This window comes from Halictus rubicundus, chromosome 7 (genome assembly GCF_050948215.1).
Source record: "Halictus rubicundus isolate RS-2024b chromosome 7, iyHalRubi1_principal, whole genome shotgun sequence".
Lineage (NCBI taxonomy): Eukaryota > Metazoa > Arthropoda > Insecta > Hymenoptera > Halictidae > Halictus > Halictus rubicundus.
Window position 1 is genome coordinate 12749372 of NC_135155.1, and position 23894 is coordinate 12773265.

A 23894-nucleotide genomic window follows, 5' to 3' on the forward strand; every position below is an offset into this window, starting at 1 on the left:
GAAGAAAGGGCACTATTCTATCGCCGAAGCCATCATGGAGCCAGGAAGTTGCCCAGATGATGCAGACAATAATTCAATGCCCAAGACACTCCCCCTGCCCATCTCCTGGAGACTCATTCCCATCTGCGTCCGTACACAGAGTGCTCCAGATTTTAGTAGATGACCCCCGTATAAAACCCGTTTGCGGGTGCTCTGAACATACTTTACGCGTGTTTTGCACATGTTTTTGGCATCTTTTGGAAATGTTTTGGGCATATTTGGCGGGTGTTTTACGCCTATTTTGTGAGTGTCTTGCGCATGTTTTGCGCATGTTTTGGGCATGTCAAGCATCGTATAATATGTTAAATACCATATATGTCCTACTTCCTCCTGAAATTCATCTCACTTGTCGTTGACTTATACTACTAAATTTCTTGCCTGATGGATCGTTCACTTATACTGCTGATTTTATGTCTGACTGCAGACTGACCTGTACTACTGATTTTGTCTGGCTACATGCTGATCTATACTACTTATTTATGTCTGACTACACGTTGACCTACACTACTGATTTGCCTGGCTACGTGCTGGCCTACACTACTTATTTGTCTGGCTACAGGCTGACCTATACTACTTATTTCATGTTATGTTCTAACAAGCACAGCCAATGTGCCCGATCCTGTTCTGACTCATATTGTGCCTGACTGAGGGTTAAAAAAATAATTTGCGTTCGGTTTTATGCTAAAAGCTGCTCGGTACTGTTCCCTGCTATAAGCTGCTCGGTTCTGTTCCCCGCTAGAAGCTGCTTGGTTCTGTTCCTTGCTAGAAGCTGCTCGGTTCTGTTCCCTGCTAGAAGCTGCTCGGTTCTGTACCATGCTGTAAACGAAATTTAGGCTAAACGAAGGGCGATGTCACGAAAGTGGGAACGCCGGGGGGGCGTGAGCACTCTCCTATCCTCTCTGGTTTTGCTTAAAGTTGTCATTCCTCCGATCGGAGGTCCCTCCATTTATTATAGGTATATGGTGGAGCTTCTCGTGGATCTAGTTGCAACATTCATTGTTCGTCTGCGCAGAGGTCGTAAGAAATCTAGTTGTTGTTAACGATGTCGGTATTTCAGATTGTGAGACACGAAACCCCATATAGTGATTGGTCTACTCCTAACCTCGTCTATGTAGGACAATAGCGAAATTCTGAAGCTACCTTCATGGAGCACAACTTCTTTCACGGAAATTATGTTTACTAGCCAAAAAATTTGTCATCTTATCAGTAATTTGTACCATAGATAGTGATGCCGTTTTTCATATCAATTTCTCGAAAAGCAGAAGTGAAAACTTTTGAAAGAAAAAGTGATAAAGGTATTAGTTATAGGAGAGAATTAAATAAAGATAAGACACGGACATAGGAAGTATAAAATAATTTCACAAATTTTGTACAATTATTAATTTTAATGCGTTTCTAATAAAAATGTCAAATTTCATTAAAATTGTGTACTAATTTTACAAAATCATTAAAATTTTTTTTCATTTTTTGTTGTAGACTGGTGCCCTTTCTACTTTCTACTGTAAAAATGGGTTCTCATGGTAAGCTAGAAACCGAAAAGTTAAGAAAGAATTTAGAAGCACAATTGGACAGACTAGTGCAACAATTAGAGGATATCGAAGAAATCCGGTATGTTAGAATTCATTATATTTATTATGTACAAGATACATGTGTTTTATAAAATTTATTGTTTTAATAGGAATGAATTAGACGCAGAAGCATATGAAAATGCTATGGAACTTACAAAAGAAGATTTAGTAGAGTTTAATGAAAGTTTAAAAAGAATGATATCTGGTGATACAACGTTAATCGATGAATTAAGTGCTATACAGTTGGTATGTTATAAATATACAGATCAAGATTGTATAAGAAACATTATTAAATACCAGAAATGAATATTTATTGAAGCATACTTTTATGAAATAGGCAACAAAGGCAGCAATAAATAAAGAATTCAAAACACCTGCAGTTATAAGAATGTTTGGAAGGCGAGAAACAACACAACTCAAAGGACGTTTATCACAAATAGATTGTGATATAAAACTTGGAAAATTGAGTAAAGAAGCTGGTGACCGTCAGCGTAGTGAAGTATTAAACGCACTCAGGCAACTTGGAGAGAAATTAGAACCCTATGAATTACAATTATTAGAAAAAATGAAATCAATTAACATAGATACCACAGATTATGTGCAAGTTAATGAAAGCACAGAGAAAGGTAAAATGGCTATGGCCGTAGTTGGTGATGAAGTCAAAATAACGCAAAACATCTAGGTTCGCATAATTCTGAACAATAATTTTAACCATTAACTACAAGTACAATTGAATTGTATATAAAAAATATAGGAATGCACTCTGTATTAAAATGAGAAAGTGAAATTTTTTTTTCACACTATTTTAATAGTTAGTTTTTACCTGAATTGTTAACTTTTTATAAGGTTTTCTTTATAGGACTGTGTGACCAAGATTGAAAATTATTTTTTAAGAAATGTGTTTATACAAGTTTGGTTTTATATATAGGAATTGTAATCTATAATGAATAAATATATTATACAAGGTTTTATTATAATATAATATTAAAATATGTATTTGACTTATTTCATTGTCATACTTACAAGCTAAATGGACATCTATGAAACATCAACACAAGTAAATAAATGTATGTTTTCTATATTTCACATCATATTACTTTTGTCAATATGTATACATACATATGTCGTACGAACACGCCTTGAGAAAATATTTCATACAGGCATCATTGTTTCTTTAATTTCACAAGAATAAACATCTTTTTTTTATACAAATCTTTGCATAAAGAAAAACAATTTAAATCTTTTGTGTAATATTTGTATAATATATTCCTATGTGTATATGTTTTATTAGATTATTGCATTTTATCTTACGTTTCTTTTAAACTATAAAACGTCATACTCGTTCCGCAATAACCAACGATTTGAAAGCAGAAAAACAAGAACAGCCTTTAAACATTTGCTTGTATACATATTACAAGTACTTCCAATTAAGGAGAACGTTTACAAAAGCTTGTCAAATTGGTGTCAAGAATATATTAATGTGCTTCTACAATGTATCTTTTTCTTTTTACAATCGTAGCAGATGTATTTTTAACTTCTTCCGCGGGCTTATTTCTTGATTAGAATATGTATCGGATATTAACGCTTAATTAACGCTTACGTCGACAAACTCTTTTATGTTCACGTTGCCAATGGACTTGTTGACAATCGGTACTGCAATATGCAGTATTCCAACAACAGTGGTATATAGCTTCAGCTTCACAATTGTAACACTAAAATCATAAATTTTGTTAGAAGTTATGCACAATGAGTTTGTTATCTACAGGGCGAGTCTCGTAACGTAACGACTCCAATTAACTCGTAAGTTATTTATTGTAAGAAAAAAAATTTTTTTTAATTTTAGGCCTACTTGGTATAAAAAGATATTGGGCATTCCATTAAAAAAAATGAAGGTGACCCTCATATTACCACAAAAAAGCAAAATAACAGAAAACAGATTACGACACTATACGTCACCCTGCGAACCATGCATCATTTGTTTGAAAATTTTTTCTTACAACAAATACGCGACCCTGTATACATGTATAAAGAAAACAGTAAAGGATTATTACCCATTGTTTCTTTTTTATCTCAGATATGATTTGTTGATGTCTGTCTGTAAGCTGCCGCAATTCTTTGGCATGCTCAGCTTGTAATTTCTCTAACTCTTTGCACTTTTCCAGTTCTAATTCTCGACGTAATTTCTCTAATGTTGTCGTGGTCGGTTGTTCAGACGTTCTACGCTCTCTTTTTATCTATACAAAATATATCATTAATGTATTATATTATCAAATACATATTATATCAGAAATAAATAATTATAGTGAAGAACATTTTTTCTTGTTCTTTGTTACTATGATTACTATTTAATTTATAATGTTCACCTATATCAAATATTTATTTAAAAATTATATTGTCCTTCACTATGGTTTAATTTGTATATCTCGTACCTTTGCTGGTAGTGTTTCGGTTTGTATCTGTTCTGTTTGTACAAGAACACATTTAGATCGTGGTTCCTGGGAACTAGATGTAACCATGTCTTCTTGTGAACCTTCTTTCTTCAAACCCTGGGGACAGGTACTGGATATTCCTCTTGCAGGTTCATCTTCTGCAACTGGTAAACAGGGAACTTGTCTTTCTTCGCCCTCATCTTTACTTACTGAAGATTTTTCTTCAGTTTCTTTTGTCTCTTGACTCGGTAGCAGTTCACCGTGGCCGTCTGAACTAAGACGTTCAACTTTGACTCTTAAATCTTTAAAAAGTTGTTTGGCAGAATTAGAATTGTTCGCCGTAAATTTTGAACCTGATGACATGTTGCGGATCTTTGTTGGTTTCGGGCCGTCATTATCATCGTCGATATCCAAGTTCTCAACGCTCTTGCCCAACTTTTGCAGCAAGTTCTGATGATGCTTCAGCTCTTCGAATGCTCTGTTCCATGCAGTGGATCTTTTTATCTATGAAAGGTAAATTGTGCACGTTTTAAGAAATGTTGATTTCCCTTGCGACTGCACAATGAAAGTAGTGGTGAGAAATTAATTGTACACTTTAGGCTGCTGTATGTGCATACCTTCATTTCTTTCCACTTTCCTTTTTCCGAAGGCTATGCAAGAATTCGTTGTTAACATAATAATATACCTATGCAAGTGCAACAACAATTTCTAAATTTGCTTTCTCTCAACAGTTCTCTTCTATTGTGTCAGTGATACGATACACGGTAAATGGCGTGTAACCTAAACCGAGAATTTCACAGTGTTCGCGTGACAATTTCGCGTGGTACTCCTGACAATATTTGCGGTTTATCTTTACCTGTAAACTTTGCAGACTCGTTGTGATAGGACGTATGAACACCTTTTCGATGTTGGCACGCATGTGATGACCACCAAAAAACCGGACATCGTAAACGTTGCCGTTGGATTGCATAACTTTAGCCGGCCAGTATGGGTATCCCTTTTGTTTTGCGTAAACTAGTTGATGCGGTGGGTTGCAGGGTATACAAAACCACATTTTTTCGGACTTCTCGTTTGATATGCGATAACAGTCGGCGCAACGACGTATTTCTTGAAGATCATAGCAGCAGTCTTGATACATTGTATTACCCATTTCTCCAATCACGCTATGAGCTAAACGTAGAAATTGAATCTGTTACTTTACTACATATTAGGGCTGTATTTCCAAAAACGTCCATGCTCCGAATTGAATGAAATTTTGTAGATAGGTTCTTTTCCGACTAAAATGATTATTACAAGAAGGATTTTTACTAAGCACAGTGATTATTTGTTTTGAAAAGTTTTCCAATTATACTACGTTTTGTCGGTAAGCTAAGGAATGTCATTAAATTAGTAAACAACATTTTTTCTGCTCGCAATCATGATTTTAGTCGAAAAAGAAACTATTTCCAAAATTCCATCCAATTCGGAGCATTGACGTTTTCGGAAGCTTAGCCCATATTAATTTTATACAAGAAATTTGATCTTATCATCAATTCATACCTCCATGGTACACAATAATATTGTGCAATATATTATGCGCATCAGCTTGAAATTCTGCAAGATTATTATATTCATTTTTTTTAATTTTTGAATCCATTATTGCCAAGTCCATATGATGTTTTATGAGAGCACTTGGTCGCCATGCGTCTTCGCCTTCGCTAATCCAAGTTGGACCCGAGTATCTATTAGTTGGTGTAATTGGTTCATTGTTAAAAACAATTGTACGATTTGTAATTTCTGGTGGCAGTTTTGCTTTCAAATGACCACAAGTAAAACTCAGAATATGGTTGAGATCGTGTTTATCTGGGTACGTGTCATTGTTTATACTCTGAAACAATCATTCCTATTTTATGTATATACAAACTATGGAGTAATAATAAGTCAGTTTAAATTAGCAAGTCAGTAATGAGTGTTGTAATGAGTTGGAATACGTTAATTGTAAAATTATATACTTACTTCACAAAAATTACATATTTTTAATTTAGCTGTACTAGGTGTGTGGCATTCAGGATGATAAACTCTGTAACACTGCTGACAACATTCTACAGCTCCAGCTTTGTAGCACTTGCAACAGTACCAATCATGATTATCAGTGCTTACAGTGTCCGTTGGTAGTCTGTAACTTTCTTGCTCTATACCACTCTTTGTTGGTACTTTCTTCAGAAAAACCAGCCCATCGTCAACTGCTTTATTTAATTCTTCCTGTGCTTCTTGTTCTGTAATTCCATACACCCGAGCAAGATGTCGTACCATACGATCATTACTGGGCAAACTCCTTTGGTGTACAGTTATTTTTATGGCATCCCATATTCTTTGCGTCATAAACGGATCAGTTTTCCGACGTATAGACATTGTAATAAGTAGACACTAAAAAATATGAAAAATAGGCACCAAGTTTATATATAGTTTACTTTAACGTGGGAAATATTTCAAAACGTGCCGTTTGATATTACCAATTGAAAGTTTACATTTTTTTTTCTGAAGTCATTTCTTTAGAGTTATGAAAGTCACTAATGTTACTTTTATAGACATTGATAGAATAGAATATAGAAAATTATAGTTGGTCAGAAGAAAAACCTTAAAAATTGAACTATTTAAGATAATGATATTTAAGGTTTACACATAGCTAATACCAGCATTTGTAATTGCATAGATAAATAATCTACCTGCCCTCATACTCTCATACTTCTGTATCTAAAATGTGCAACAGTTATATAGACACCCCCATGCATAACACAGTTTATCAAAGTATAATACCCATGTACTAGTTCATATCCAACAGTAATATTTTCAACTTCGTAGAGCACAGAAGGTGCCAAATTGAATATTGAAGTTTTTGCATTATGTATTCTATTATTCTCGGTATAGGAGCATACACATTGTTGTTGTTCAGTTTTATTACAATTGTGATACTGTTAAAAAGACAATTTAAACAGTGGACGTACACGTCAATGTATATTTTATCTTTATCTGATGTGTTATTTTCTATACTTACAGCAGGCATATTACTTATCAATTATATGGAGACAGATATACAAATTTTGGATGACGTATTTTCAAACAATAACACGTGGAAAGATCAGAAAGATCATTTTATTGAATTTGATAAAATATTAAAGAATATTATAATACAAAACGATTCTAATACAACTCGTAAATGTAATGTTATGCATATAATATTACACTATGGAATGTTCCTTATACCATTCACAAATTCTTTCATGTCTCTATTAATGTTTTCTGCACAATCCAATTTGAATGTGTTTAATCTCAAAAATCAATGTTACAAGTCATGTCAATTACAAAAATCTATTGAAAAAGATAATAAGGTAAATGAATCGGACTTGCAAAATATAGAAAAATGTGAGACGATTGAATGCAAGAAATTGGAATTTAATTTGAAGCCTACATTAATTCAATGTTACAAGAGAAAACTACTAGAAGCCATTCAGTACAATAAAATGATTGTTATAATATTTGTAATCAATCAGTGGATTGCACCAATTGCTGTAACAGGACTTCTATATTCAATTGTATATGCTAATGTAAGTTTAATGAAGGATACAGAAAATGCAAGATGTTCTGGAAATTATTTTTTGTTTGGTGATTATCATAATAGTGCAAAAGTTGTGAATACTGCACAAAATTATTCTAATTTCTATGCAATGTCCATGGATAAGAACTACACTGACAATATTGAATTATTAAATATGCCAAACACACAGGTAAATGAAATAATATCTAAAGTACACAGCATTGTACACTCTGCATTAGATAACACATATAATACCTCGCACTATGTTAGTCACATAGAATTATATAATACCACCGAATTATTTAACACGATGGAAGACTTGGAACCTAATACACATACAGAAATTTGGAAACATACTAATGATAATGTAAATAGCACAAAAAGTTCTATGGACGAAACAATGACAATAGAATATGAAAGTGTTTTTAATTTAACAAATCCAGACAATGCAAATTTACTAAGCAATATACCACTAGACAATAATACTAGCGAATATGATAAAGAGGAACAATTATTCAATTATTTAATGACAAATTCTTCTAAAAATGTATCAGTTCAAGTGGATAAATCAGATAATGAAATTATTATAAACACTACTCAGACACCAATATTTAATATGCTTCAATCAAACAATGTGAAAACTGTTGACGAAATTGTAGAACCAACTATAACAAATAATATATCAGTTATCACCAATGATCAAATATATGCTGAAATACTTAAGCGTATTCATAATGCTGTACATTATACAATGAAAAACAATTATAATCAACAAAATAACAAGAAACAGCCAAAACAAAGAGTCTTAGAACAAGATCTCAATCATAATTCTATAACAAACAAATCTAATCTTTCTTCAGTTATTCAATTCATTACTTACAAAAGTAATAATGCACCGAACGAAACTTCCATATATGTAATAGAGAAATATTCGACACCAGTACAATCTTTAAAACTGTATTTACTTTTGCTTCTATTTGCAATATATTTTTTGCCAATTTTGTTCTGTACAATCTTACATCAACGTGGAAAATTAAACTGTCAACTTGTATTGCACAAACTGAAAGCAAAAAATGAAATGTTGTCAAATACATCCAACAGCAGTTTAATAATAGACAAGATTAATAACACAAGTTCTAAAGAATCTATAGATTCTAAAGGGGCTTCTACGTCGAAGCAAGATTCTATAGACTCTAAAGAAAGTAGAAAGAAAGCATACCAAAATGTTGCTGCTTTAGAACAAATAGAAATATTTAATGAAAATTCCACAGAAAGACAAAATGAACAACAAGAAAGCAATGAATTTAATAAGAGAAGAATTGAATTAAATATGATTGTACAAATGAAAAATACTATAAAACTTCTTGACACCATCAAAATGTCTTTGTTTTGTGGAACAATATTATGGACGCCAATGCTTTTCGAAGTATTATCTAAAATATTTGCACAAGTGCCTATACCAGAATGGTTGTTTAATACTACATACTTATTTGCCATCATGTTTAGTATCATACGAAATTTGTTCAATCTTAAAATGATAAAATTACAAGACATTAATGCAAGTATTACAAAAACAAATAGTATTCATCCCATCGCATAAATCATGTTCAAGCTACATATCGGCTACTCACTAAAAATAGGTTATACAAAGACTAATTTTTATTGTGATATGCATTTTTAGTTTTTCTTATAAACGTTACATCCGCAATTTAATATCATTAATTGCGAATTATGAAACTACCAAAACTTGATGTGTTATTATGCAATTGAAAGTTACATTTATGTATTATATTTATTCTAACAGTACTGCAACAATGGAAAATAAATTTCTTTTTTTTTATGAAATTGTGAATCATTATTATTTTAAAACCTCTAACACGATAGTAAGAGAATAGACATTGAAATTTGCTTACCAAATCTGATACACAAAATTGCTGCTCATGTACTGTTACTTTTCGATTGTGACTAATAGTATCCTATACAAGATCACGATTATTTGTCAAACCATATTTCTTTGTTATGCAGTAAAACTTGTTCGGAACGAAAGATAAACTTTTGCCGACGCCCGACAGTAATAATAAGACAATAATTAACAATAGCGACGCGCAACTAAATACATGCACATATCGCGCACGTCATAAGATTAACCTAACCTAAATAATGCGCGCGCATCTTGTAATTTAAAATGTAATTGTATACCATCGACCCTTTTAAAATATACATTTTTAGTTTCGATATTTTTCTCCCTCTAGCCTTGCATGTCCTCGTAAAACAACGAAACGATGCAAAACAGTGGATGTGTACATACTATTATCGTGTTATCATTTCTATCGATTGGAAATTCACAGTTCCACGTCCAAAAACTAAAAGGGATACTACATATATATGTACCAAGAAGCAAAGAACAAAAAAATTATACATATATTAGCACGAACATTTATTTGATCGCCCACATAATGACAAGTGTTGTTTGTCTCGTTCTATCCTCCGTGTATTCATATTTTTTCCCGCAAACGTCTGATTTACGAACATACCATGTAGTTAAACAAAACACGACACTCACTTCCTATAATGGTCTCGCTATTCGCTATGCACCTTACACATCAATACATACTCATTATATTCGCTGTAGGGTAGCGCCACGAGACAGTAGGAACAACAAGAATAGAAACATGAAAAATATGTGAATAAATATGTTAAGGAGGTTATTGAAGTGTGAGCAAGGAAATAACATACATAATAAAGGAATATTTGGCAAAGTTCGTTTAACGAAACGAATCAATATATAGAAAAAAAAACATTACGTTTCTATACATGTTTCTTATTTTAATCATTTCAAGAATTTGAATTTAACTCTGTCGCACCTAAGTAAACAATCATCACGTGCATTTGTTTACGTAGCTATCGTTTCGGCTCGTTGAACGAACTGTAGATTATAATACTGTAATTTGCTTTATTGTTATTTATAGATTAGAACTTTCATGCTGATATCTTTATAAAATCGCATTCTTTATAACAATTGTTTATATTTATAATATTTTGTAAAATTACATAGGGTGTTCAAATACTTCTTCCTTTAACTTTTCCAGAATTTGCGTACCATTGCTCCAAGGAAATACACGAGCTCTTATTTTTGGAATATCCATTTTCTCGGATCCATCCAATATTTTAATAAGCGCGTAACTTTGTCGCGGAAACACAAAGTCACGCTCAGTGAGTCGTAAGCTTGGACACAAATCGTTTTTTCCGTCACCAACATATGCCACTCGATCGAAGTGTACTCCTTCGTTTTTTCGATGTTTAATATAACTTTCTAGAATTTGACCTTTGCATAAATTAACGGTGCTGAGTTTGCACGAATCTTGCACGTGGTACATGTCTATCCTTAATACGCCGTTCTCATCAACTTTCGCTGGATTTGTAAATACTTGTGCAATAATGTGATCTAACTTTTTGTTTCTTAACCATTGTCCGATGAACAATGTATTCGAATCGCTAATAATAATAATTTCACAGCCTCGCATATGTAACTCTTTTAGAAGTGTTTCGATACCAGGCACCGATGGTATATTTATAATAGCTCTCTCGATTTGTTTACTATCGATTAAACTCTCGTGCAACAATTCAAATATCTTCGCCATATACGGGATCCAACCACTAGTACGATATAAATCCTTCACATTGTCCGTTAATTTTTCCTGGGGCAACAGCTTACGAGCGACGATATCGGTATTATCATTGCTAATCGTGTGATCAAAGTCAAATACGACGAGCACGGACTGATGCATCTATTAAAATGCAAATATATTACAAATGGAAGTTGCTTTACTCATTTTTTTCTAGAATATATAATTGGGTTCGTTTTAGCTGATATCTCGCGGGTACCAATAACGTACACAGTCCTGTAAATTCATACTTGCTACCATTTTTGTCACTATATATTTTGTTAGAATATTTTTAATGTAGATGCGAAAGGTGAAATGGGCAATCTTATCGTTGATAACATAGGAAATTATATAATATTTAAAATATGAACAAATGTGAATTAAAATAAATAAATATATATCAATCATTTTATTTATAAGAATACATCAATGCCTATATTACTAATTACTAACGTCACTTACTAGAATAGGAAAGGGCGCAATAAATAAGGTAATAATAGAGTAGGACGGAGTATAAATGAGCGAGTGAGTGAGTGAGTGAGTGAGTGAGTGAGAGGGAGAGAGAGAGAATATGGATGATCCGAATATATGGATAAGACAGTTTTGTAAATATAGGATATTGTAAACCAAAATTCAATTCGTAGTAATAAAGGTAAATGAAGCAACATATCTATCTACTAATGTCACTTACTGTTAATTTAGTTTTTAAGTGTGCATTAAACCGTAATTTCCACTTTGTCAGATGTTTAAAATAATGCAATTACAACCGAACTCTAAGACGGGTATCCGGCGACTGTCTCTTTTAGGTTAAGCGCTGCAAGTACAGGGTGATTCAAAGGATGCCCTACCATCGCACGCATTGTCGCTATTGGCCGAAGAATCGTCTTTTAGGCCTATGTAGTTCAGACACGGCGGAATCCGCGCGTTTCTGACCGCGCGGTTTGAACCGCGTGAAAATTGATAGTTGTTTAGAAAGAGGCGACGATCGTGCAGACATGCAGGAGAGAGGTCGAAGCGATTCATGCTAGCACACATCCTAAACGCGCGTAATCCATCAAACAACTAAACCCACTCACATAAGAGCCATAGTAAATAGAATCGCGCGGACACAGCGCGGATTTTGTTTCCTGCGGTTCAGTGGCGGCAGCCGCGCAGATCATTGGTCCGCGCGGACAGGTGTGAACGAATGTGAAGACGGTTATAAAAGTATAAAACGGCTACATCTACATATTTACTCTGCTACCTTCGTTATTAATATAATATATCCTATTTGTGTAGATATTTATGTGTGATGGATAAAATTTAAGAAATTATTTACATCCCACCGATATGCGACTATTTATACATACCATTATGATTAAAAGTAAATTATCGCACGATATTTGAACTAAAACGGAAGAATATGTATTTAATCGTTATTAATACATTTCTTACAATATAGTTATATACACAGCGCCTATTTTATTCATACAATGCAACAGTGCTGCAGCAGCACACTGCATATCTATATACATTGCTATACATATATACAATACGACACACGAGCGTGAAAAGTATACGTTTGAAAATTTTATCTGTAGGAGAGACATATATTTATGCATATTCGTATTACGTGTTAATTCATCATTAAAATGAACAATTGCCATGCAAAAACTATTAAAATATTTAATCATGCTCTAGAAGATGATGGCAACAATTCTTTCCCGGTGAAGGTGTTGAAATATTTCTATTAACCTATGGTGGTGTGCCGGCTCTTTTCTTTTTTAATAATTTTTATATAAAACTATTAGGGAATTTACTTGGATTTAAGAAGTCCGACACACGTGGATTATTTATTTATAACAATTAACAATACATGATAATGTTGTACAGAATTTAAAAAATAGTTGATATTTATAGGAACCTTCATTAGAGTACATGGAACCATACAACCAATCTAAATATTTAGATGTAGATGATGAACATATTTTTCAATATCATGTGAGCAATGCATGTATGTTGGGTCATCTACAAATTATTCAGGACTATCTTGAATGTAATTATATTTTTCATTGACAAATTATAGTAATGCTATTTTCTTTTTATAAAATAACATTTGCTAATAATTTTGTATAATTCTGTGTATATATAGCACACGATATTAATACTCTTTTATATAATGGTTGGACACCGCTTCTATATGCTGCATCATGTGCTCAGGCAGAAGCTATTGATTATCTTATAATAAATGGAGCTAATGTGAATAAACATAAGGGTACATTTTAAAAATATTTTATATTAAAATAAAAAATAATATTTTGTGACTTGAAATAAATAATATTTTAGATGGGTATTATCCGTTAATGGCCCTATGCAATTCCACTAAAAGCACATTAGAAAACCGAATAAAATGTCTAACATTACTCATTAAACAAAAGGCTAATGTAAATGCTACCAATAAACAAAGGTAATATAAGAGTACATTCAAACTACTCACGTATTTTGTATCAGTACTTTGTATCAGTACTTTTTATAATTTAAAACTTAAAATAATGTGTATTATAGACAAACAGCTCTGATGTATGCATGTGCATCACAAGATTTAGAATTTGTGGAAGAATTACTAAAATATGACAAAAATGTTAATGCTTGTGATAATAGAAACCAAACTGTGAGTTTTTTATAATAATAATAATAATAATAATAATGCAATGTCAATTTACTAAAATTTACATAGGTATTTGTTTCATTGCAGGCTTTAATGTATGCAACAATAGCAAACAAGCCAGATATAGTAAAACTATTAATAGAAAAGGGAGTTGATACCACATTAACTGATTACAGTAATTTAACCGCTAAGGAAATAGCTTCAATAAAAGGATATGATAAGGTAAACAATTTGAAGATAATTTAAATTAATTTAAAATATCTCTTAATATTTTTATAATTGTTATAGATACTGTCATTATTCAATTTTGACGAAGAAGAAATAATAACTGTTAGTGAAATATCCAAAGTATGTGATTGGAAAGATATGTTCCCATTATTGCATAATATCAATAGCCACACTATAGATTTTGATGTGTTTACAATGTTAAACGGAATGGGCCTAGAAAAATATACTCTTAATTTTGAAGGAATGAACCTGAAGAATTTTTTACAATTAAATGAAGACAATCTATACGATTTAAATATTGACATTAAGGCGCATAGGACACAGTTTATGGATCAGCTTCATAAGTTTCATAAAAAAAAGTGGAGCATACACAGTATTGGACTTATTAATAAATCTTTACCATATACGTATGTTAAATTTTATGAAACCACAATGTTACAAAATTTTTGTTAGAAAAATTTCATTTTTCTCTTTTTTTTTCCAGAATATATGACGGTATTGTCTCCTTAGGCACTACATCTAGACAAATTGCAATTATAGGTTCCAGTTATCAATACATTAAAAATGGTTTATCAAAAGCAAATGATGAGAACATGCACTTAACTTCAAAACAAATGACAAATTTTGAAGAAGTATTGAAGAAAACACAAAAAACTCTTTCTTTGCTTAAAAAGGAGCTCATATTATTAAAAACACTTTCTAAAAGGGTAAGTATTGCATGTGAAATACAGATTACAAAGTGCGAACAGTTCTGAAATATCTTTTTTAAATTCAGATAAAAAAAGAAAACGATATTGGCATACCAGCTACGTATATAGGTCCAAAAAAACATAACTCAAGATTGTTACTGTCTGTAAGTATTATGACCATTATTGGAATGTACATATTTAAAACAGCGTGTGTACAGAGATTAATTAATAAATAATAAAAATGTAAGTTTACAAAGATTTTTTTAATATTGATTTCTTCGAAATTTATATTTTTATATTACATTAATGAAGTACTATACAGAGATGAGTGGTATTATTGCTTATAAATGTGAAAAATTCTTGATAAAATACATATAACTATACTGCAGATTTTCTTGCATTTACAGCTTCTAAGGATCTTTACAGAATAATAAAATAATTACTGTATTCGAATTCTTTTCCTTTGAATATTATTTTCAACATATTACAATTATTAACGTGGAAAATGATATTTTGTTTTACCTCAATTTTATAATTTTTTATTAGGAAGATGTGAATTTGCATAAAAATCTGCAGTCTGTATATAATATTATGTGCACAAGTATTATAGACACATTTTAATGATCATCCAAATTAGCTAATTTTTTCATTAATGGAAACAAAGGATGAAATGATGGAAGATTGTGTTGCCTGACAGTTAATTGGTAACGTTCTAGTGGTCCACTACAAAAAGCTAATCTGTCTCTTTCATTTGGATGTTTATCCATCCATTGGGATAATCGTCCCACGGACCAACTTGCACTCTGAAACAACAATGCGTCATTCACACAAATCGGAATTATGACATTCGATAATCTACAGTTGTAAATGAAAAAGCTGATGTTTTATGCGCAAATAATTCTGAACTGTTTATACTATTTTACCTGATGCGGAGATACTAATTCGGGGGGTGCTGTAGCAAATAAATGCAGAAGAACGAGAGAGCGAGGTATTCCGCTTTCTCCTGCTCCATCTACAACTTTTTTAACAATTTCTTCTGGAGTAAGTGGAAGCAATACTTTTAATGCTCGTAGTGTTCTATACTGTTGTTGTTCTGATGAACCCAATTGTCCACCTCTACACAAGGGAGAAACAACTACTTCCATCTAAACAAAAATAAATTTTACCTTAGAGCTCTATCTTTATACAGACTATCCAATTATTTACGTATAATAAATATTTTAAGGGGTGACTCTACAAGATAAAATAAGTCGAAAATATAAAATACGATATTGTGATTTTGGTTTTTTTTTTTAATTATTATTAATAGTATACCTGACTGAAGTCAACAATAAGTTTCGCTTTTCCAAAATCTGTTAAAGGTCTTAGTAAGCAAGCATGTCTTACAAATAATTCAATGCATCGTGAAGCAACCGTCTTACAGCTGAAATAACAATCGAACAATTAGTATCACGTGATGTATAATATAAATCATTGTAGCTGAAATTTATTTACCATTCAGCAACGACGGTTTGATTCTTGTAGGGCACAAGAAATGTGTTCACAGAACGTAAAATAAACCCTTGCAACTCGCGCATATACAAAGAACAGTTAATTTCTTTTCCTAGAGGACTGCTTGGACTATATTGGAGAAACATTATGTTATTTTTTATTCCTATGATTTATACAAATGTTTCAAAGTACAAGTGAAAACTAGTTATTTATTCACTTACTCTCGAAATTCTGGATCGTCGTGCATAGTTAAAATAATGCTTTCAATAGCATCGCTAATAGAAGCTAACAACGGTGACAATATGTTTTTCGTTAATGTATCTGTTTCCTTCAGAGCTATAGAAATTATGTTATTTCCTTCCAATGGTAAACCAGTAGATAAATTCGCCACAACACGATTTATTTGATTAGAAAGATAATAAAGCAGGTTTGCAAGCGACACGTTAGTCTGCTGTACTGTAGTAGGTGAATCAATTACTTGACTAGCTTCACCTCCCACGTGTAATCCCTGCTCACACTTTAGACAGTAAAGCCTTATAGCCTTTCCTACATTGCGGGCAACTACTGTTGAAAGGCCATCATCGACTAGTGATACACTTAATTCACTAAAAACAAACGATAAAGCAATGATAAAATAAAAAAACTAACATTTAGTACATGGACGTCAAAAATCGAATGATCTATTTTTTATTTTACTTTGTCACTGTACGGATGAGGCCGTCAATTTCATCTTGAGTAGGTAATCCTTCCCCAGAAAACATAGTATGTACTGGGTCCAATAAGCGTGATACTGAACGTGATAGGTATGCATTCTCAAACGGAGACAATACATTATGGCTAATGGAAACAGTAAATGTTATTTTGTTGAAATGAAAAGAGTAATTCAAGCGAAATATCTTCTAGCTTACTTGATGTTGTAAATGCCAATATTTTGTGATTTTTCCTTCAATCGTTTACTCAAATCTAAAAAGATCCTCAAAAACTTTGGATACTCGCCTTCTAATGCTTGTTTAACGAATGAGGAACCTATAAATAAAAACGTATTAGCTTCCATGTTTAAACAAATAATTTAAATTAATACTTACTTTGAGCACGTTCGACTAATATTTTAGAAAGTAAATCATTTATTCTATTCCAAAATTTTTGAGATAATTCATCTAATTCTTTTGCATGGTACTCTAATAGAATTCTTTGTAACAATTCAATCTGAAATGACAAATAGAATTTATGTATAAATCTACAACATTGTACACAAAAGTTAAGAAAATAATTTCTAATTACTTGTAAACATTGTGTATAAAGAGTATCTTGAAATAATCTTTCAAGATTTTCCCAAATTCGTGTGCGTAAATTTCCAGACGACCCTAGACCAGGAATTGCAGCTCGCCCAGGTGCTCCTCTCTTTCCAAAATCTTGATTCGTTGCTAGAGTCAAATCTAAAGATTCTGTAGCAATTCTTTCAATTTCCAATAAAGCAGAATCCATGATATTATCTACAGCTCCTTTAACAATTCCTAAATTTTGAAACACTTGCACAGCAGTACTAACCTGTTTGTTATTAGTTTAGAATTAGCTATTACAAAAGTTCTAGTACTTCAAAAATTATGTAGTATGAGTTTATATACTTTTGTCCCATCCATTGTTTGTAAACCTTGAGATAAAGTATAAGTTGCTATCCTTTGGACTGTTGTTCTATGAGCTTTAACAGCTTGTTGATCGTCCGCAATTACATCCAAGCCATTCAAATCTGTATCCATCATCAGTTGTTCTAAAAGTAACAGCTATTTGTATGATATTTTAGAATATTATAGACTTATTGAAGCAATCAATTAACTAACCCAACTCATGAAGGCTATTAGCAGCTTTTATAATATCTGGACCTTGCACATTATTTGTCATTTGAGAACATAAACGTTTTGATAAATGTTGCATTCTAGCCACTCTTCGTAGCAAGTCAGAAGTTTCGTGTAATCTTGCTAAAACAACAGTTTGATTTTCAATTCTATTGAATGGATCAACAATTTTTCCACGTAAGCGTTCTACAGCTGATAAAAGACTCTAAAATTTGAATTTGATTTAACAATTATAAGATCAACGCAATATACTGTAATATTCTCAAAATAATTTTATTTTATTCGTACCTGAACATGAGATTGCATTATTGCGAGTACACCTTCTAACTTTTCAACCCATGTTGCCTGCGATAATAAATCTTCATGATTAGCTAAAACCTGTTTCTGTAGTTCTGTATTTAATATTTCAATCGCTAAAATAAACAGACATTTATATTGCATGACATATTCATTTTATTTCCTAACTATATTAATTTATTTATTTACCATGTCCTAATTTGTTTATTTGCTGTGCTACTGATAAGACTTGATTGATATCAGCTTTCTTACATTCTCCATCAAAAAATTGTTTAAAGAACTCTGGAAAACATAAAATTAATTAAACAAAGAGTTAAAAACATTGCTACAAAATATAATTTAAAATATAATTAAAAATGAATTACCGTCTTTTTCTATTCCTTCCCAACTCGTAATTTCATCCATTATCAAGTTATTTAATAGTATGGAAAATATAAAGGAGAAAATGAAAGATACCGATTGACACGTCACAAAATTGTATAGGTTGGTAATTGATAGTTTTTAATTTTTTGTGTTACACTTATTGTTATTATTTCTTATATTGTACCAAACAGAATACAAATTAAATTACATTTATTTATGCTAAAGAAGTTTTGCGAGAGCATTTTAAGAGTTGCGTGTTTCAATGCATACAAATCGCATATATACATACATAGATATACAAGATAACTCGCGGATTCATGATCAGTGGTTGTACAGTTTGTATATACACGAGTATGTGTCAAACGGATTTAGGGCATTGAAATAATATTAAATTAACGTATAATTTTGTTCTCTATTCTCTGACAAATAATCAATTTTAGAAAATGATTCACAGCTTATTTATTATAAACTCTTCTGGGTAAGTAAGAAATCGTAAGAGAAAAAACAGATGTGACATTTGACAAGTATTTGGTTAGAAATATACATGTGTTCCTGTTATGTACATTTAATATTCAATATAAACATGCTTATTTGTGACAAACAGGTTTTATTAATAAAATATTTTTGATTTTCTAAAGAGAAAATGTTTAATTTCATATTTAGGGATGTATTCATGGAGAAGCATTGGAAAAGTGCTGTTGCTAGATCATTATGTGATTACTTTTTTGACCAACAACGAAGAGTTTTATCTCCCGAAGATACACCACCTGTAATAGCTACACCTCATCACTATCTAATCAGTATATATCGCTGTAATATGTTCTTTGTTGCAGTATGCATGACAGAAGGTATCTATCAAATTTGACTAGAGTTATCCAAATTTAGGATTTATTGTAAATAACACTTTTATGTTGTAGTTCCACCGCTATTTGTAATTGAATTTTTACATAGAGTAGTAGATACTTTTGAAGACTACTTTAGCGAATGTACAGAAACAATTATAAAAGAAAATTATGTAGTTGTATACGAGTTGTTAGATGAAATGTTGGATAATGGTTTTCCATTAGCTACTGAATCTAATATTTTGAAGGAGCTTATTAAACCACCAAACATCTTAAGAACTATTGCAAATACTGTTACAGGAAAATCCAAGTAAATATTTGAATTGTTCAATTATATGAAACACAAAATTAAACAGTCTTATTTGATTCTACTAATATTTATAAATTATAGTGTTAGTGCAACATTACCAAGTGGGCAACTGTCTAATGTACCTTGGAGGAGAACAGGTGTGAAATATACAAATAATGAAGCATATTTTGATGTTGTAGAAGAAGTAGATGCTATTATTGATAGAACTGGAGCAACTGTATTTGCAGAAATTCAAGGCTATGTAAGTTACTTGGAAAGTTTCTATATTATACATGGGATGGTATAAATCTCTACCATATTTGCATTGTAAAACTATAATTGCAGATCGATTGCTGCATAAAGTTAAGTGGTATGCCAGATTTAACACTCTCTTTTATGAATCCCAGATTATTCGATGATGTTAGTTTTCATCCTTGCGTTAGATTTAAAAGATGGGAGGTAAGAATACATAGAATTTTAAGAAAATTTATTACTTGTGTCATTAATAAAATATCTAACCTTTTTCCAGTCAAAACGAATACTTTCTTTTATTCCACCAGATGGTAATTTCCGACTCCTTTCTTACCATATAGGATCACAAAGTATTGTAGCTATTCCAATATATGTGAGACATAATATTAGTCTTAAAGAACCAGGAGGTGGTAGACTAGATATAACAGTTGGACCAAAACAAACTATTGGCAGAACTGTATGTATTTCTTTTATAGTAAATATTAGGAGTGTTAATCAAATATTAAAATGTTTGTATTTTAGGTGGAAAATGTGACATTAGAAATTCCTATGCCAAAAGTAGTATTGAATTGCACTCTAACACCAAATCAGGGAAAATATTCGTTTGATCCTGTCAGCAAAATACTGTTTTGGGATATTGGAAGAATAGATGTTTCTAAATTACCTAATCTTAAGGGCTCGGTATGTAAACTTTCATAGCAACTAAATAATCAAACAAATACTTAGGAAACAAGTATACGAATTTGGAAATATTTCAGATTGCAATCCAAAATTCAGCTAGTGTAATGGAGTCTAATCCTGCGATTAATGTAAATATTTATTTTCTATACTAATGGAAACTCTAACTTATAATATTAAAAATAAGCGTTACTAACTTCCATTTTAGGTACATTTCACAATCAATCAATTAGCAGTATCTGGTTTGAAAGTTAACCGACTAGACATGGATGGAGAGAAATATAAACCTTTTAAAGGTGTTAAATACATTACCAAAGCTGGGAAGTTTCAGATAAGAATGTAAATAAGAAATATCAGTGATTCCATCAAGAAATGAAATATTTTTCATATTCAGAAGACTAAATGTCTATAATAATGGTGCAAATAACGAAAAGTAACGAATTAATAAATCCCTATATGATAAAATAAGATTTGATCCCTGCAATTATAGATATTAAACTTTTCTACAAAAGCAGAATATTATAATCCTTATAAGTTTTAATCATACTTTTTAATGTAAATAATCATTAATAAAGACAATTCTTTCAATAACGAAAAAGATTAAAATAACGCATCTATGAAGAAACATTGACAAAATATATCTCGAGTTTTTGGTATATTAATTTTATTAGTAAAGTATTTACATTTTATAAAAAAGATAAATTATAGTTAAGCTATCAAGTTATACATCTTGAGAGTTATTTATTTAGGTACATAAATATTTACATCATAGTTTGATGGCACAATATTTTTTTAGCTTCGAAATCTTCCCATGTTGGATGCGTGGTGTACGTATATAAACGTTCCATATTTGTAGCATATATAGTATGATTACTAACCAGATTTTTATAAATCTATTTGTCAAACAGAAAAGATTAAATCTATAAAATATGAGACATAATCTAAATATGCTTAGCAAATTCATCTATTATTCGATTACTATCCTACCTTGAGAGTACGTTGTAAATCAGCTGTACTGACAGGTTTTAATGGTGGTGGAATAGTTTGTGGAGAACATGCATAAGCAAAAGCTGTGGCTTGTTCTGCCTCTTCATAATTTGGTTTTATTGAAGGTACTTGACCATAAGGATCTACTATTTTTGTTGCAAATTGATCTGATAATTGTAATATATGAGTAGAATTTCTTTTCCAAGAATTTGGTACAGGTTCTCCAATATTATAAATGAATGAATTTTCTCGCACTGCATATCCCTTTCTCCTAGTAAATATTGCGGTCAGTATATTCTTCAAAAAAATCTGTGTTGCAGCTATAACAATATGTGCGGTATTCTCTTCTGCTCCATCCATATTGTTTTCCCATGCTGCGAGCATTAATCTTGCTAATACAAACGTTCTGTCTGGTAAGACAAGTTCTTGTGCACTAGATCGATTTGCTCCAATAGGTTCATCTCCTACAGGAGATGATGTTTGATTTAGTACTTCAACATACATATCTGCAGGCTAAATGTGGAATAGAGAAAAAGAATATACTATTATGTCATCCAAAATTAACATTTTTACAATGTTCATTTCACAAACCTCAAAGTTTGATTTATCAGTTTTGTATTTGCGTTTTAATCGTAGTCTTTTTTCTTTAATGACTTTATCCCTATCTATTTTACGATTAGGTGTAGCAGCAGCTAATCCCCTAACTTTATTAAATAAACATAAAAGAAATTCATTATGAAGATGAACTTGATCATCTGTCATAATATTTCTTGCTTCGCAATCAAATTCTTCTTTTGTTGTCTGAAATAACAATACCTATTTTAAAAATAATGATACCAGGAATTATAAAACATTTTATAGTGACACTAAATTACCTTCATTTGAAACCAAAGTTTCATTTTTTCAAAGTACCTGTAGATTAGATATATGCAAAATTAGAATTAAAGATCCTTGAGTTTCTGACAAATAACCTTTTATTTCAATATTATAAATTTGTAATATTAATTTATTATTTTAAACAAAAGTAAATATGTCTTACACTTTTGCATTTTCCCCAAGAGAGGCTACAAGACTTTTTCTGGCTAAGTTCAACTCCTTCGATGTCGTCATTGTTTAATTAGACGTATATATATTTCTGACTTAACAATGTCAAAACAGTTCTAATAGATCGAACTCAGCCTCGAAGGAAGTCCATAAAATTTGAAGAAGCGGTATCGATTGATATTGATACAGCGGCGAGTATTTTGATGTTTTCAAATCTCGAGCACAGTTTTGTTGTACGGTACTTTCCTAAACTTCACACTTGTCATTTGACCCCTTTGCATTTTCATTATCAATGTAATGTAATGCAATGTTTACAAATATATCACTAATATTGATATCTCTAAATATTATTTTTAATTATGTATTATTTTGAAATAAATTATAATATTAGGTATCCTTATTTACACTCCACAAGATTTAATCACAGACAAGGCATGTTAACAGACCAATCGCTCAATGCATTTTTCTGTCACACGTTCGTGGTGCTCTAGAAATTTCGTGTCACGTTCGACATTACCGATAACCATGAACATTCGCACTGAATACAATACGCTGATAAATTTATTATCTCCGCTTGTTTAATGATTATAAGAATTCCTTTTGCCAATAATGTTGTCAAGCACACCCTTGACTATCTTGCTACCTAATTTTTTAGTAGAAATGGCTTATAGTACTCGAGATACAGAGTAACTTTTAAAGCATATCTTGAAGCATATCAGAGTAACTTTTATGCATGATCTTTTGGAGTAAATAAGATTCTCGATTTTCACTAATATGCCTAGATTCATGAGTTATGTTGCTTGTTCTGTGTTCCAGTTCATCAGTTGGCTGTTCTATGTGGGTGGAGGACGCAAGAAAACAGTTGATTTTTAGCGATGTCATAAATAAGTCATAAGGTTTCTAGTCTACTCCTATACCTCGTTTGTGGTATCAGGTATGTATATACTGGTTTAATGGTA

At 31.5% G+C, this 23894-nt stretch overlaps 7 protein-coding genes across 18 annotated transcripts; 3 read left to right on the forward strand and 4 right to left on the reverse strand.

Annotated features, from left to right (window-relative positions):
• Nucleotides 1-1112: 1112 nt before the first annotated feature.
• Nucleotides 1113-2601, forward strand: LOC143355496 (protein LZIC). Its single transcript, XM_076790334.1, has 4 exons — nucleotides 1113-1334; nucleotides 1516-1647; nucleotides 1718-1853; nucleotides 1945-2601. The coding sequence occupies exons 2-4, from the start codon at nucleotides 1547-1549 to the stop codon at nucleotides 2287-2289; spliced, it is 582 nt and encodes a 193-aa protein (XP_076646449.1). The 5' UTR covers nucleotides 1113-1334; nucleotides 1516-1546; the 3' UTR covers nucleotides 2290-2601.
• A 67-nt stretch (nucleotides 2602-2668) lies between these two features.
• On the reverse strand, nucleotides 2669-10409 carry LOC143355490 (zinc finger MYND domain-containing protein 11). Of its 5 annotated transcripts, XM_076790320.1 has the most exons (9): nucleotides 9524-10167; nucleotides 8491-8670; nucleotides 6032-6442; nucleotides 5576-5903; nucleotides 4893-5206; nucleotides 4654-4686; nucleotides 4037-4540; nucleotides 3659-3841; nucleotides 2669-3319 (listed from the first exon to the last, which is right to left on the reverse strand). In XM_076790320.1, exons 3-9 carry the CDS (start codon nucleotides 6425-6427, stop codon nucleotides 3197-3199), a joined length of 1881 nt encoding a protein of 626 aa, XP_076646435.1. In that variant the 5' UTR covers nucleotides 6428-6442; nucleotides 8491-8670; nucleotides 9524-10167; the 3' UTR covers nucleotides 2669-3196. The 5 variants fall into 5 exon arrangements, with proteins under 5 accessions (XP_076646435.1, XP_076646437.1, XP_076646434.1 ...); XM_076790322.1 differs by lacking the exons at nucleotides 8491-8670; nucleotides 9524-10167 and adding an exon at nucleotides 10174-10409; XM_076790319.1 differs by lacking the exon at nucleotides 8491-8670.
• Nucleotides 10410-10543: 134 nt separating this feature from the next.
• LOC143355495 (putative phosphatase phospho2) lies at nucleotides 10544-12093 on the reverse strand. The gene is made up of 2 exons (XM_076790333.1): nucleotides 11967-12093; nucleotides 10544-11398 (listed from the first exon to the last, which is right to left on the reverse strand). The coding sequence occupies exon 2, from the start codon at nucleotides 11396-11398 to the stop codon at nucleotides 10658-10660; it is 741 nt and encodes a 246-aa protein (XP_076646448.1). The 5' UTR covers nucleotides 11967-12093; the 3' UTR covers nucleotides 10544-10657.
• Nucleotides 11405-15081, forward strand: LOC143355491 (uncharacterized). Of its 5 annotated transcripts, none has more exons than XM_076790328.1 (9): nucleotides 11405-11927; nucleotides 13175-13310; nucleotides 13407-13529; nucleotides 13601-13721; nucleotides 13820-13925; nucleotides 14010-14144; nucleotides 14211-14557; nucleotides 14635-14857; nucleotides 14926-15081. In XM_076790328.1, exons 2-9 carry the CDS (start codon nucleotides 13193-13195, stop codon nucleotides 15073-15075), a joined length of 1323 nt encoding a protein of 440 aa, XP_076646443.1. In that variant the 5' UTR covers nucleotides 11405-11927; nucleotides 13175-13192; the 3' UTR covers nucleotides 15076-15081. The 5 variants fall into 5 exon arrangements, with proteins under 5 accessions (XP_076646443.1, XP_076646444.1, XP_076646442.1 ...); XM_076790329.1 differs by lacking the exon at nucleotides 11405-11927 and adding an exon at nucleotides 12284-12321; XM_076790327.1 differs by lacking the exon at nucleotides 11405-11927 and adding an exon at nucleotides 12347-12451.
• Nucleotides 15082-15456: 375 nt separating this feature from the next.
• On the reverse strand, nucleotides 15457-18971 carry Fws (Conserved oligomeric Golgi complex subunit 5 four way stop). Of its 3 annotated transcripts, XM_076790316.1 has the most exons (14): nucleotides 18846-18971; nucleotides 18670-18762; nucleotides 18472-18596; nucleotides 18169-18388; nucleotides 17956-18098; nucleotides 17612-17878; nucleotides 17416-17536; nucleotides 17239-17356; nucleotides 17027-17167; nucleotides 16552-16935; nucleotides 16334-16459; nucleotides 16154-16262; nucleotides 15763-15984; nucleotides 15457-15642 (listed from the first exon to the last, which is right to left on the reverse strand). In XM_076790316.1, the coding sequence occupies exons 1-14, from the start codon at nucleotides 18883-18885 to the stop codon at nucleotides 15457-15459; spliced, it is 2295 nt and encodes a 764-aa protein (XP_076646431.1). In that variant the 5' UTR covers nucleotides 18886-18971. The 3 variants fall into 3 exon arrangements, with proteins under 3 accessions (XP_076646431.1, XP_076646432.1, XP_076646433.1); XM_076790317.1 differs by lacking the exons at nucleotides 18670-18762; nucleotides 18846-18971 and having other exon boundaries at nucleotides 18169-18306; nucleotides 18472-18584; XM_076790318.1 differs by lacking the exons at nucleotides 18472-18596; nucleotides 18670-18762; nucleotides 18846-18971 and having other exon boundaries at nucleotides 17956-18111; nucleotides 18169-18296.
• Carmine (AP-3 complex subunit carmine) lies at nucleotides 18929-21307 on the forward strand. Of its 2 annotated transcripts, none has more exons than XM_076790331.1 (9): nucleotides 18929-18963; nucleotides 19507-19691; nucleotides 19761-19995; nucleotides 20077-20236; nucleotides 20320-20433; nucleotides 20504-20683; nucleotides 20749-20907; nucleotides 20985-21035; nucleotides 21113-21307. In XM_076790331.1, the coding sequence occupies exons 2-9, from the start codon at nucleotides 19517-19519 to the stop codon at nucleotides 21245-21247; spliced, it is 1209 nt and encodes a 402-aa protein (XP_076646446.1). In that variant the 5' UTR covers nucleotides 18929-18963; nucleotides 19507-19516; the 3' UTR covers nucleotides 21248-21307. The 2 variants fall into 2 exon arrangements, with proteins under 2 accessions (XP_076646446.1, XP_076646445.1); XM_076790330.1 differs by lacking the exon at nucleotides 18929-18963 and adding an exon at nucleotides 19182-19321.
• A 244-nt stretch (nucleotides 21308-21551) lies between these two features.
• Nucleotides 21552-23796, reverse strand: LOC143355494 (transcriptional adapter 1). Its single transcript, XM_076790332.1, has 5 exons — nucleotides 22931-23796; nucleotides 22767-22803; nucleotides 22483-22692; nucleotides 21892-22404; nucleotides 21552-21797 (listed from the first exon to the last, which is right to left on the reverse strand). Exons 1-5 carry the CDS (start codon nucleotides 22999-23001, stop codon nucleotides 21666-21668), a joined length of 963 nt encoding a protein of 320 aa, XP_076646447.1. The 5' UTR covers nucleotides 23002-23796; the 3' UTR covers nucleotides 21552-21665.
• Between the last annotated feature and the right edge of the window lie 98 nt (nucleotides 23797-23894).